The 15,569-nt window shown below is 39.1% G+C and overlaps 1 protein-coding gene across 1 annotated transcript in view; it reads right to left on the bottom strand.

The window, feature by feature from the left end:
- ZNF608 (zinc finger protein 608) overlaps positions 1 to 13,706 on the bottom strand; it is an 81,150-nt gene extending 67,444 nt beyond the window's left edge. The window contains exon 1 of the mRNA XM_008492547.2: positions 12,667 to 13,706. Coding sequence (XP_008490769.1) covers positions 12,667 to 13,551 — 885 coding nt within the window. The 5' untranslated portion in view covers positions 13,552 to 13,706. The remainder of the gene's footprint in view (positions 1 to 12,666) is intronic.
- Between the last annotated feature and the right edge of the window lie 1,863 nt (positions 13,707 to 15,569).

Raw genomic sequence — 15,569 nt, 5'->3', positions numbered from 1 at the left:
AAAGCATAAAGCTCATTTCCTGTACCTTAGTGCCTCATCCTTTGACCTCCTTGTCCATATGATTTGGCTACCAGATAGGTCTTAATCTGTAAACAAATGATTTGCTCTACAATTAAACCATTCAGATGTTTTTCTTCTTTTTTTCTTTCCCTCCCCTCCCCACCTTTGGCTGCTGTCCAATGCGGAGGCTCATACGTTCTTCTATTATTTAGTGCTGGTGAAAAGGCAGTAAGCTCATTTGGAGTTTATAAAACTATAAGCTATCAACAAAAGCATTTAATGCTTCTCTGAAGTACTGCGGCTTTTGCCTGAAAAATTATTAATATCTGGTTACTCATGCGCATACATACATGTGGATGTGTTGGGGTGGTTTTTCATGGTCTGGACTGGCTAAACACTCTGGATGTCTTCCAGTCAATGATTGTAAGACACAAAAACATACATTCCACTGCAGTTTTAATTGTCCGTGTACTTTTTTTCTCAACAGATGACAATCAGAGGAACTGCAATTCCTCATGGCTCTGCAGAGCTGAACGTCAAAGATACTGATGTTGTATGAGGGGCAAAAAAAAGTGCTGCTACAACATTTCACAATGTCTGCAAATATTACTTTCTTTTAAAATTATGTTGTGAATCACTGGAGTCTAGTACAGTAAACAAAACCTTTAGAGAAATAAATAACATTAGGTTTTGCCTCTCTGCAGTTGAATAGTCATTCATGACCCACGACAAAACAAAATAACACCAGGGTCATTTTCCTTTCTCTCTATTTTTACATTTTTGTTCTTTTGTTCTCAGGGTCTATGGAACTGAAACACAAGCATATGTATGTTCTCCTTCCTGCAGATATTTATACATATAACATGAGACTAGCAGGCTTCCAATTTGGGAAGGTAAAGACAATGAAATATTTTTTTTTAATGTGTCTATAAATAATTTAATTACCGTAAATGAAAAGCTAAATTTACAGGTGTAAATCTCATTTAGATATGACAGGTACTTAGCAATATCAACTTCAGCAATATCCTTTCAATGAAATTCTGCAAGCCTATTTAAAATCTATTAGGACTGCTGACATCAATCTGCCAAGCTGCAGAGTGCTAAGCCCCACGAAAGATTTACACCTATAAATTTAGCAACTGGTATATTTGAATTAAATACACTGTGTTTCCACATACAGGCAACTACAGACATAAGGCATTGAAGTGGACAAGCAATAAAGCAGAACTGTCATGCAGCTTTGAATTCCAGTTTTCCCTGATCAACCGAAGCCCGAAGTTCCACTCGATTTAGATTCCAGTCTTCTATAGGGTGTTTAAGTCTAGATTGTCATACTGTCCAGTAAAAATTTCAATTCTTCCCCCAATAAATATAATGGGAAAGGTTATATTCCTACAGCAACTGCTCATGACAATACAAACACTACAGGACAACCCTCAAAAACTTAATTTATTTAGTTTATTTTAAAGGTACACCCATGTCCTAGTGTAAATGTTTTACACAGCAATAAAGACACATACAAAAGGCACACAGATTTTAATTTTTAATTTTAAGACTCACCAAGACCAAATGGGTCTGATTCCCATCTCCATCTACATGACAACTTATGGAGTTGCAAATAATAGATGGCACGCAGACAGGTGGCAGATGAGTCTGTCTGTTCTGAAAAACTACTTTGAGTTAAAAAAAAAAACAAAACAAACAAAAAACCACAAGTTTGCACTGGGTCTGCAGAGTAATGTCTCGTATGCTGAATATGCACAGCAATCACAACAAAATTTTACCCATAATTATATATATTGTTCATTTTTCAAATTAATCCATATGCTGTGTATCTTCAATAATTAACGAGAATATGAAAAGGTTTTGCAAAAATTAACCAGTAAGAGGTATTTAAAAACTGTCATAAATATTACAGTTTGTGGAAAAATGTAAATGTTGGAATTAGTTTGAAAATAGTTGGCAGCTTTTCCTCCAAGAGTAAATCTGAAGGCTCAAAAATAAATATTCAAAAGCATTAATTTGTTTCTAGATTTGTGCGTGCAAGTAAAACAGCAGCCATAATGTGGAAATATGAGTCACATTTTGCAACTAATTGGAAGCAGATTAGAATTCTGCCTCAGGGGAACATTGTCAAACTAGAAGCTGGAGCAAATGAAGAAAGAGGTGAAAGCATCGTGAAGAGCTGACAGATTTACAGTGCTCAAGGCAATAAACGGGTAGGAGATGAAAATGAATGTGCTTCACTGTACTGCATGCATTTTTCAGTCATATCTCAGCAATAACAGCATACAGCCATGAAACCATTATTTTCAGAAAGACTGTGAAGGAAAGCATAAGAATGAAAAAAACACTACTCAGGTACTGTGCAAAAGATATATATCATACAGTGGTTCACGTTGTTACAAGAATAATCAAATTGGTCATACTGGGCCCTGTTTTGTAACCTGGATTCATCTCAAGTTAAGGATTACACAGACATAATGCAATGAACTACTTATTTGAGTTGAGAAAGGGCTGTAAGCCCTTGCTCACTGTGAGCAAGAGTCAAAGCATTAAGTTCTTAAGAGAAAAAAAAAATTAAAACCACAAAAAAAGCTAAGAAAAACGCAGAACCCTGCAGACAGATAAATCAGGCACAGTAAGAAAAAAAATCCCTTTTAGAGGATGATTAGGAAAGGTTGGAGAGGAATATAAAAATGAAAATAAAGTGTAGAGATTAATGTACCAATGCTGTAATAGAAACAACTGCTAGCTTTCTCCTTCAATGTTTGGCATCTGGTGAAGCATCACAGGAACTATTGTTAAAGGATCTGGACATGAAATGTAAATATAGACTATTATCCAGAACTCATATATATCCAGAACTCATATACGGTTTATAAAACAGTAGCAGCACTTTTTTTTCAGATACGTAAATCTACATATATATACACACACACATATAGGAACATATATGCATCCCAATGTATAAAACTGTATACAATCCTATCCTTAAACAGCAACTAGTAATCCTATCATGTGACACTGCACTTTACCACTGGTTGAAGTAAGAACATATCAGTTTCTCAGTAACACTAAGTGTGGAACAACCACCTTCATTATTCACAAACTAAGCAGTATTTTTCCTTCAAACTACACAACTCCAGTGCAAACCAATATACACTGATTGATTTAAGACCCAGGGCAAATATTAACCAGTAACACTTTATGTCAAGTATGTTCCATACATTCAGAAGTACTCCTGAAATATCAAAACCTTATTGTCAGTGCAAGCTAACTAAACAACTCCCTGAACATTTACTAAATCGGATTTAAAACTCTCAACAGGAAAACAAAGTTCAACTGAGTAACGAGGTCCAGTTCTAATCGTATTTGCTTCTAAGATTTTTTTTTTACAGAGATACAGATCTAGTTTCATTTCCCTTCTTCAAAAAGGAAGAATTGGCAAGAACACGAATGCAACTACTGCCATTACTCCACCACTGTAAGACTATAATAAAGCACAGATTTGAGAGTACTATCCATGTAGTGTGGTGAACCACACACAAATAAACAGTTCTCCACGAAGAATGAAATCCTGCAGACCAAACCCATCCAATTCAAACATTATTGTTGCTTTTAACATAAGCCATACACAAAAATCAGCCAAGGAGGTGACAGGAAATCCAAAAATAATTTGGTCTGGCCCTAGACACTATGAGATGAGAAAGGTGATTACAAGTTGCTTTTCATTCTTCTTACTGGTTGACCGAAGCAGTAAAAACAGTAAAATTTGTACTTATGTAAGACACCTATGGCACTACTCCTGTGACAAGAGTTATTTTTAACACCATACAGCACAGCACCACTGAAATTCATCAATAAAGGTGCCATTGGAGTAGTGGAATTTATGCTGGTAGGGGTAGGAGATGGACTTAACAAAACCCTTGAATTAATTCAATGGCTAACGCAAAATGGCTAATCAAACTGTCTAGGGCACATATTTAAAGAGGCCAGATGTGCCTCAAAATTTCCTGGGTAACTGATCCTGAATTAGGCACTTTCTATTATCAGGATGAAGAAAGCAAGCTGTATGAGTTTACTAAAGTGTGACCTACTGGAGCTTGGTCTTCTGTTGCTAATTGAAGCATGAAAAAAGAGCCAGTTTCTGAGGGCGAAGTACAAACATATACTTTTTATATTCTACTGCCACATGATAAAAAACAGAATCAAGCTGACTCGTAGAAACTTGACTGGCAACCAAAGACTAAGCTATTATTTCAATCTGTTATGGGAAAGCAATAAAATTGCTACCAGGTCTCCTCATGTTACTCCTCAATAAAAAGAAGCCATCAGGGAAATAAGAGGAAAAGAAAACACATCAAAACCTCTGAAGTTCCTTTAAGTAAAAATACACTTCTGTGGCGTAATGCCATCTGCTTCCTGGTTAACATGACAAGACAAATCAACAACTAGAATACCAGTGTTCTGAAAACATCAAGTAACCACAACCAATAGATTTATTTTGTTCTTTTGACTGCAAAAACTGCATTCACACGCCACTATTGGCATATGATTCAAACATCCCCACAAGGGCATTTTTCTTACACTATTATTTGGTGGAGATTCTCAGGAGACAGAAACACCTCAGTAAAGCTGGATTTATGCCCAGGAGTAAGATTAAAATAGTGGGAGAGGGAGATGGAAGAAGGGAGCCAAATGTTCAGCATTAATATTTTTCTGGAGATCACTAAGCTAGAATTGTTGAGAAAGACTTACTACAAAGTACAAATAAATCAACAGAGCACATCTTCTATTCAAAATTATTGAACCAAAGAGCTTCACATTTCATTCCCAATAGCTTTGATCAGTGAAACTTACAGGTGGATGCTAGAAAACTTTTTCTCTTAATTCTGAGGTTTAGAAGTATTTGCTACGTACTATAAACTTCTGTCACTAAAATGCAACTTTTTTACTTACAGTGTTGGCATAAGATTTCAGAAAATGTAATCAATACCATAGCTGCCCTGAAGCTGGAAAGCCTACATTTACAGTCATCAGTCCTACTTCACTACATGGTCACTCAAGTTGTTTAGCCAACCAGTCATATATATAAGCATATATATTATGTATGTGTAAGTATGTGCACGTAAACACAGCAGAGGAACACACATAGCCTGCAGGAAATTGTACTTTTGATTCAAGAATGTAATAATAATTTGTAAATTGTGATTTAAAATCTCATTTTAAGAAAAACCCTCAAGACCTGCGATGAAAACTGGTAATTATCTTTAGTCCAATGATCACATTTCAAACAAATTTTTAAGCAAATTTTAAAAATTATAGCTCGCATTATTATTCCCTTTGATGAAGCCTAGTGCACCATGGACTGGGCAGAAAAACCCTGGTGCAAAAAGGGAAAAAGGAAAAAGGATCACAACATACAGAAGAAAAAAAAAAGAAAAAAGAAAGAAAGCAAAAAGACATATAAATGAGCTCAACTGAATTTTAAAAAGCTATTTATTTTTTATAGTTATGTCACCATCAGAAATTTTCATGGAACACCATTATGCTCTTTCATACAACAAAGAATGCTGTGTGCAGACCAAAATTTAAAAAAATATATTAATACATTTTCAGTGATTATTGAGAAATAAAAATAACCCCTTAGCCCCCTGACATGTCAGCGCACTAACACAAATACTAGTTTTTAGCAAAACTACTGCCAGCCCTTCAGCTCAAGTCACTGCATCCACAGATCTACAGCTGTGACCCTATCTGAGGACTTACAGGAGCCTATATTTCTGTTTTAAGAAATAAAGCACAGGTAAGAAGACAGATGATGTTTCTAGCCTCTTAGGAAATGCTGTAACTCATCACTATGCACATCAGAACATTAAGTACAATATAAATTTGGTCCAATTGTAAGTGCATTATGTAAAGAATAAACTAGCTTTTGGATCATCTCTATAAATATCTTAGAGCAAAGCAGACCCTAAAATTTGGTTATATTCGGCAAGGCCAATTGTAAACAGAATAAATCTGAACTCATAGCTGACATGCCATTCAAAAAGTCACTACTCTATCCAAGATATATAGAACATGTGGCAATGACACAAAGATGCCTAATTAGCTGATAATTTTATCTAATTAAGAGGTTAGCTAGTTAGTCTAACCTTTTTTCAAAAGTGGGTAACCGTAATCCAAATTATCCAAAAAAATAGACATTAAGAATAGTGTTCCTAATAGCAGGAATGTTAGTACTTCCAAGACCATATTCCTCATGATGCTTGTAAAATCTGTTCAGACATACCAATAACACCATGCAAGATTTTAATTTTTTCTCACTACTTTATCCCACATAAGTAAAAAGAATGCTTAAAAAGGTATTACAACTAAGATCATAGCTTCAGAGGTAAACAAATACACAGAGCCTGTCAAGATACTGCTGACACACTGGGCATTTTGAAGGAAATTCTCCTTCTAAACATATATGGCCTACATCCCTCAACTGCATTTCATTATACTCACTCTCCAGGTAAGTCTCCTCTTTTACTGTTTCATTGACTGTGTTTGCTGACCTTCAATACCATGTGTGATTCTTCAACACATGTAATCTCAGCAGCTTCAAAAGGGAGAAAAAGATGCCAGGATAGAATATCATGCACATTTTGGGGCTATCTCAAGACAGCTGCTCTCCTACCTGTCCAATATATTTTAACAAGTGGATTCATGAAGTCTAGCCAACAGAATATAAACAAGTGTTCTGAGATCCAGTTCCTGACCAGGGAGAGGACAGCAAATTTAGAAAGTGCCCAGGGAGTACTGGGAGAGCGATCCATCAGGCCAGCAGGTGCAGAACATGCTGGTGGGTTTTCTGGAATATGTGGGAAAGCTGCATGAGGGAGAAACAGAAGCAGATCTGCACAGTTTCAAATTTTAGATTTATAAAGGATACCATGATGTTTCGTCCACTGGCTCTTGACAGCCTTTTACCTAAGGGAATATCATTTTAAGGTTGTGGATTGTTAGGTTTTTTTGAATACACCTGTTTTACAATGCAAGCAAGCACAGGACAAGGCAAGCTCTCACTGAAGTAACAGCATTTAGCCTACTTCTACAAATGCAAATTGCATGGATAACACAGATCAAATAAAAGGGAACCTGCATTCAACATGCAAAGGATGTGTTCAATTAACAGAAAGCAGGCCACAGAATCTCTCAAAGGTCAGTAACTATGTAGCCTACAGATGATACCTTCCAAATACTAAATCATTTATTTCTTCTTAGGAACAAAGAAAACCCAATCAAACAAACAAAAAACCACAGTGAGTTTTACCATGCAAAGAAAAACTGCACATCTCATATTTATGATTTACGCTTCTGTCGATAAAATAGCTTTCCAATTACCAAGGCCCTGGCAGGAGAAGCTGGAATGCATTATGTGTTAATGATCACAACCAGGGGTCCAAGCTTTACTTCTTTGTCAGAGCTGTAGCAGATCCTCCCCGCAGCTTCACCATTAACATGTCTGTTTCCTGTCAGACCACTCAGAGATAATGTCATTTATCTCAGGGCGGCACAAGACCAGTCATTAGCTTGAGTAAAAGACCTCAAACAAAGGCCGGATGGCGTTTCATCCAGGACTTGCAGGCTGCAGCCAAGAATCTCACTGCATAACAGTTCCGAACTTAAGTTATCTTTAAAAGAGTAATTTTGCCCCTATCAGCAATTCTAGAACACTTCTCTGAAGAGCAGAAAAGTCTCACCATGGAAAATTTTAGTCAATGGTTTTATCATATGCAATTAGGTGACTGATAAGAGCATGCTAAAGTTATCCTTTGAGAGGTTTCCCCCCACTTCCCTTTACCTCATAGGGAAAAATTGTCAGAATAATTCACGTTCTACCTAAATAGTAAGACCTTTGAAGAACTGACCCTTATTGTGTTTGCCTGCAGGAGGTGATTCACTATTATAAATTCTTCAATGGCTGAGCTCCTGGAAACCTCTTTAAATGAAAGGGGCACTGGTTAACTATATGTATGAACATATGTTTTCACAGTCTCTCCTGTATTATTGCATTTCAGAAAGCTTCTATAAAGTGCCATGTGAACTTTTTAAAATAATTATTATAATAATAATAAAAAAGAGAGATGAAAAAATATGAGCAAATCTCAGCTATTCAATTCCTGGTTTCATGCTGGAAACGAGGAACAGATGGTACTTTCCATGTTACTTGAATCTGGTTATTGAACACCTCTATGGTTATGAGAGATTTTGCTTAGCACTTTTAACATTTCATTTATTGGACCATAAAATGCTACTTTGGAAAAACAAGTCTTTATATAGCTATAATTAAAACAGTCTTGCAGGAAAGCCCTTCAACATGGAGAACATGGTTAACCTCATGACATCTGGACAATCAATCCTTTCCTTTTTACTAGGTATTTATGAAGTTATTAAAATTGTAAAATTACCAATGCCCAAAGTGAAATATTTTTTCAGTAGTTCCAAGTAAGGTTATCAGCTTCAGCTTTTACAACTGTTCTAGACCTGCCTTCATTGTGCTACACTAACTCTGGTTTTGCATGGGAATTCAATAGCAGATCTGGTCATACATATTGGCAGAGGTCAGTAGGTTCACACGGAAAGCTTTCCCCAGCCAAAGGGCATCACCTCTTCACCCAGCTCAAAAAGCACCGTCACATTACTAGACAGCGCTATAGAGCTTTAAGAACCTTGAGCTGTGGTTATTGTTAGACACCCACAGTTATCAATGTTTTTAACAACTAAATCCCTTATGTAGCTTTCAAAACAGTTTGCTGTCAAACAACAATAGACTTTGTTCTTTAATTACAGCAAGTGACCTCCCTGCCCTTTTATTTCACAGTGAATAAACTACACCCATGGCCAGCAAGAGAAGTACATGAAAAGCATATCTCCATAACATCATTAATCAAAGCATGTACTTAAATGATTCACGTCAATAGATAAATGCACACAGAATGTCCTGATCTAGTGTAAAACACCCTCAGTCCTTCTTAAGAAAAAAAAATGTTGAAGATAAAATAAACAGTACCAGCCAACATGTTAATTTGCTGAAGACAACTTTCAGTTGTAAAGTACAGGCTTAATGAGAAGCAGTAAGCTAACACAAGAGACAAATTCAGTCCTGTGGTATCACTGGACTGATTCATTGAAAAACTCCAACCAGACACCTCTGATAATATTTTCTGTATTATCTTGTGATTGTTTGAATCCCCAGAAATCTCTCTGCAACACACACGAAACAAATTCTTCTGATAGCATGAGCACTTTTCAATGCAATAGCTGTTAAAAATACAAAAAAGCTGAGCTGAAACAGATGAGTAGTTCACATGCTGACAGTCAGTAAAAAACCAGTGTGGATAAGAAATGGAAAATGGAGACAGGTTTTAACACCAAAAATTTTAGGAGTGGTTAGCCTACCTGTCAAAGCTACTTACACAGACATGTCACTGGTGGCTTAACCACAAAATGGGCTGCATGAATATAGCTCAAACATCTTAGAATTACAGCATATTTTGACTTTATCCACATATTAGGGGAGTGGCAACTTTTACAACATACTTGCGGTTTCTGCATAAAAGAGCTTGCAGAACACAGTCATTGATTTAATTAGGCTTTATAGGATCCAATTTATCATGTTTTACATGACTTTCTGCAGCAACGAAACAGAATAAATAGACCAAAAATAGACACTGAAGCATGCTGTGAAAGCTAAACAGTGACTACAACTCCCAGGAATCTGCTCCAAGCTTTTCACAAATAGTAAACAAATGCAGTTATTATAGTCCACACCACATACAAAAGCCTTCAGATTCTGAATAAGCAGGCATTAGTATGTAAGAGAAAACATCCAAATTCATGAGACGTATCTTTCACAAGGTTGAGATAATTCGTAATTGATTTTAACATGCAGGCTTGAAAAGCATATATCTACACACACAAGGTGCACTGTTCAAGTACAGCATATGTTCTAGTGGATAAACAGTCAAAGCACAAACACTTAAGGAATCTAAAATCCTTTAAAAAATCTTCCTAAAGATTATTAAACATTTGGGAAAAAAGCCAGAACAACAAACATAAACCATTTAAGTGTCACTAATAGTGCCACAGGCTGGGCTTAAGGTTGCAACCATTGTCAGCAACGAGGTTTATTACCATTGCGTGTCCAGAAGGGAATATTTTTTGGGAAGATAAACACTAAGGAATGTTATTTAAGAGAACGAGCAAGCACACCATTGTGCCAGACAATGGCCAACATCGTGCGATTCTAACGTGCGAAGCCTGCATGAAAGTCGCTGTGTGCCAACAGCAGCGGCTGTTACTAGAAATGCAAGCTCCAAATCTCCTCCCGGAGCAAAAGCTACAAGGCAGAGTGTACCACTGGCTGTGAACCGCTCCATACATGTTTGATCTGAATTTGCATGCCATCCCATTTACAGCGCACGTTAAGATTACCCGCATGTATATGGATTCTTCATACAATTTCCTGTGTGACTAGAAAGTGAAAAGAATACAAAAATGGGATAAACCACACCACCCTCTAATCTCTGTTGCCATGACAACAGCCTTTGAGATACTGAAATGTTCAGATTGCCAGCTAAACAAAATTGTTGAATGTGAACATTTGGCTGAGAGATTAAAAGGCTAAGGGGGTTGCAAAAGGGCAGTACCTCCCACATTCCAGGCAGCCACTGAATCCAATCAAATGGCTCTGACTCTTTAACCACAGCCATTGTGAAGACCGGATTACGGCAATTTATCGAGATAGTTAAAACAGATTAGAGAACTGCAATTTGAAGAGTATTGGCAACAGAAGTAAGTGTCTACTGTACTAAGTTAATAAAGAGAACATGAGATTTTTAGGACATCTTTCCGACGTGAACAGAACTTTCATAAATCAAAGTGCAAACACACATGAATTACAGCAATCTGGTTTTCTCATCTGCATGTAGAAAAGGTCACAAGGCTCATTCAAATTCATATGTAAATATGCTATCTTAAAAGCAATAATGTGCATACAACATGAAATCTAATTTTTTCCTTGCCTTCAACTGAAGCCCTTGAAATTATCTTCCAGTGTTAACAAATACCTGATGTCACGAACATCCAAATCTAATCTCCCACTCGACTTAAATATTAAAAAAAAATCATGACCAAAACAAAAAACAAAAACCAAAGCCAAAAGCAAAAGACAGTAACAGACCGTAAAAATACATAATTTTTCCCTGAGACCTTCAGCCCTTCCAGACACTTGCAGACTATATAGGTTAACACCGACCCGAAAGTTTTCCCATTGCTGAACATTCACCCAGGGAAGTTGTAAAACCAGGTAATTTAAGACTAACAGCTGACAATAAAGTCACAATCTAACACCCTGAGATTGTTCACTGGGGCAGTGAGAGAGGTTGGTTTGCTTTGCTTTATTTTTCAGGCAGACTAGGTTATCCCTGTTTAGCAACATGTAGAATTAATTGGACTCTTAATCCTGGGCCAACGTTCACCCCCGGGTCCACCAGAAGATGCCTTCTGCCCTTTGAGCATTACAATTCCCGCCGACACCAGAACCTTCGTGAACGAGCGGTTAACAAAAGCCAAGCTCTCCCTCCACCCTTCCCAAAGAAGAGCCATGGCCATCAATTCTTACAGAAAGCATCCCTTGTAACATAATAGAAAGGAAGAAAAACACACACCCCCATCGGATTTCTTTCACACATTTCAACCACTCAACAAACGAGTAGTTCACATCCAAGAGCCAACGGGGCTCAGATAGGAAAGCTCCCCCCAGACAGGAAACAAACTGCTCTCCTCTGTTCCGAAAACCGCTTTGCACACACGCATCTCGGCACAAGGTGCATTCCCCTCCTCCCAGCCTCCTCCTTCCAGGAGGACGAGAGGCACCGCCTGCTTGATGGCTACTTCTTCCCTGCCCTCCACTCCGGCTCCTGGGGCTTCTGGGCTGCTGTACCACAGGAGCCTCCAGAACCAGAACCATAACGATCCTGTGTCTCAACGAGGCACAGCAGCAGAGCTTGGGTCTCTCACAATGCCTTCAGTTTCCCCCCCGACCGCCGCCACCACCACCCCCAAGCACAATCTCAACTCCAGACTGCGGCTCAAAGGAGAAGGGAGAGGAGTTCCTGTAGACTTTGGGAGATAAATGGTTGCAAATGCCCGCCAGTGCTGTGGTAAAGCATCAGCACGTAAGAAACCTGCTGCTCCTGGAGCCTGCGCTACGCACCCCCCAGGCAAACACACAGACCTCCAGCCTGCAAACACATGCCATCACACTGGCACCAACACTACTGCTCTCGGCTAAAACGGGGGACAGCTCAGGCAGGGTCATCATCTCGGGGTTTCTTGTGGGCGAGTGCTATCAGAAGAAACAAGCAAAATGGAAACGTCCTCCAGGTCTGTGGGGAGGTTAAATCGTAAGGAAGAACAGCACAATCGAGACATGGTGTCTTCTGTCTAGGGAAGGCGTATAAGGGTTGCCTTTTTTTAAGAAGAGGAATAACAGCTGCATACCACAAATACACAGAAGAGAGAAGCACGGGAGCCAAACACACAGCTGTGGCACATTTGTTACAGACATAGGGAGACACAGAAGAGAGGAGGCAGAGAGGAGCTTTGTCCTACCTTTTCTGTTTTCAACTTCTTGATTCGCCTGTGGCTCTCCTCCTCCTCCTCTTCCTTCTTTACCAAAATAGAGTTCCCCATTAACCCTGAATCCGGGGTACTTTTGCTCACTTCCCCCATGGCAGATGAGGTGCAGTGGAACGGGCTGCTGCTTCCACCACTGCCTCCCTTGGCCCCGAAGCCATAGAGGTGCCCAGGGGGAGCCTGGCTGCTGCCACCCCCACTGCCATTGGGGTGGCCCTGCTGTAGGTCATGCTGCTTGTCCTTTCTGGATTTCCCCGCATCCTTATCCCGCTTGGAGCCTCTGCTGCCCGGGGCTTTACCTGGTTTCTCCTCTTTGTTTTTCCCACAAGAGGCAATGGTGGTGTTGCTGGTGTTGTTATTATTGCCATTTGGGTTACTGCTCATGCTTTGACCCAGTGCTGAATTCATGCCAGTTGCCTCTCCAGGGCGCCCTTGGACTTCCTGCCTCTTGCCAGCACTGCTGATCTCAGGAATTCCATACAAGGCAGCAGAAGGCAGAGATTTATTAGCATCCTTAGAAGTTTTACTCCTTTTCACTTTTGATTTGCTAGTCTCTTTGTGCGAGGAATTCCCCTGGGGAGCAGAGGGCTGAACAGAAGCAAATTTTAGGCCATCAGCTAAGGCTGAGGTAGCATTAGCCCCACCGGAGGCCAGACGCCCACAATCCTTGGAGCTGGTGTTGCTGTTGCTGGTGGTATTAGTAGAATTATTCATCTCAAATTTCTGTCTGTCCTTCTCCAAATCAGCATCCAAATCAATTATTAAATTCCCAACACCAATTTCCCAATCATCACCACTGTCATAAGTGTCAACTGCGTTTGGATCCACACCTTTTCCTGCAGTGGAAGTGTTCAATGACATCCTGAAGATGAGATCTCTAGAGTAAAAATCTGATGAACTTTCCTTTGGAGATGTGAGGACATTCGTTTATCTCCGTTGGGCTCTCTTTAAGTTCAATGCTTCTTGTCTTCCTCCCCTAGGTGTGTCTAGGCTCACAACGTGCAGTCCAAGTCCACCTTGCCCTGCGAGGAAGGGAAAAGTTTAATAATTCTCGTCTGGTTGCTTCTAGAATATAGTAAGACTAATAACAAGGGGGCAAGGTTGGAGAAGCAAAATCATTCACTATTGCCATGGGTTTTTTTTAAGTTTGTTAAACCAGAGGCAATGGCCATGATGCTTTTGTAGTGAGCATCTTTCATCTAGCTGTACACCAACATCCATAAGCCCTCTCAAAAATCATGTCAACAAAAAATAAACAAAAAAAATTAAAGAAAAAATTAAGTACATTATTTAAATACATAAAGCTCAGGAAATACACTGTTAGAAGTGGTGCCTAGCTGTTGGAGCACATGTTGTAATCTAACCCCCTGGACCACCACCTAGGCACGAAAGGGATAAAAGACACAGATTCACTCTTCACTGCATTCCATGGGTTTTGTGGCTTTAAACCAGACTCTGAAAGTTTGGTGATGCTCCTATGTTATCTCTTACCCCCTCTCCACTTAATCTCTTGAGGGGGAGAGAGCAGTAAGTGGGAAACCTGATTTTCATTGCCACAATACAGGCTCTGTTAAAAACCAACAACCTACAAGCACAAATGTTCACTGGAAAATATTAAACTCCATAGCTAAAAAAAAAAAATTTAAAAAAAGATATTTTTTAAGAAAAACATTCTCAATAACATTTCTAAAAGCAGTTCTAATGCACTCCGAGGTCACACAATTGTTAGGTCTGTTAAATACAGTATTACTGACTGTACAGGAAACTGATTAAGACATACACTTTAAGTGATCTGCACCAAGGTGGCCTCAGTGACCACAAATGAGTGTGTGTTTGACAAAGCTTAGTTAAAACGATTTTTAAAGGGATCTCTCCCTTTTACAGATGACTGTCGAAATATTTATACATATATAAGCATAATGCTTACCTTTAATCCTTTATCATTTTTAATTAAACCAGCAAATCAAAATGCTGTTCCAAATCGTCTCAGCAAAAACTCTGTGCCTCATTTTACTTAAAGAGCAAGTGATCAAGAAGTAGAAAGCAAGTATCATCTCAGCCAGTATAAATCTGTCAGTAACATATCTCCCCTACTTTGGCACACGGATCTGAAGTCCTTTTTTTAGTTTTCTGCCTCCTTGCTTAAAGAAAAAAAAAAAAAAAAAAGAAATGCTGAGCCTCACAACTTTATCAGTTGGTAGATAATATTTCACATTCAGACTGAAGCATCAAGGACCAGATTTTTGTTTGTTTGGTTTTCCTGAATAAGCACCGAGAGGTAATAATCACCACAGTAATTAAAAAAAAAAAAATTTAAAAAAATGTTTCTCCAACTTAACACTCCGTCTTCAGCCGCGGACCTGGGAACCTTCCTGATCAGTAAGTAATGATCCCATGAAACAAACCTACAGGCGCCCGGGTGTTAGAAGACAGAATGTGCTAACATCGGGATAAATTAGTGAAAGGGAGGAAGGAAAAAAAGAAGAAGAAAGGACTGAAAATCTGGGCTGGATTCCGCCTGTTAGTTGGGAAGTGGCATTTTTTTCGCCCGTCCTGACAGATCTGATTTCTTGAAGTAACTTGAGGGGAAACGCGGGGGGGGTGGGGAGAGGCGGGAGGGGAGGAGGGGGGGGCCAAGGAAGAGGAGGAGGAGCGGGAGGGGGGAATCACTGATCTGATAAACCGGTTATCAAAACATTTTGTGGGAGTGGAGGAAGGACAGCGTGCTCTCGAAGTATATTTTCCCAGGGATGTGATTGCGGGGAGGGGGGTGTCCGTCCTCGTCTACCGCCCCCCCCCTCCCCCGTCTCAAATCTGCGCTTTTAAAAAAAAGCAATTGCAAAAAAAAATTTTAAAAAGCACAGGCACAGATCAGTCTC

This window comes from Calypte anna, chromosome Z (assembly GCF_003957555.1).
Source record: "Calypte anna isolate BGI_N300 chromosome Z, bCalAnn1_v1.p, whole genome shotgun sequence".
Classification (NCBI taxonomy): Eukaryota; Metazoa; Chordata; class Aves; order Apodiformes; family Trochilidae; genus Calypte; species Calypte anna.
Note: the sequence above shows the minus strand (reverse complement) of the source record. Positions and strands in the feature narration are given on the sequence as shown.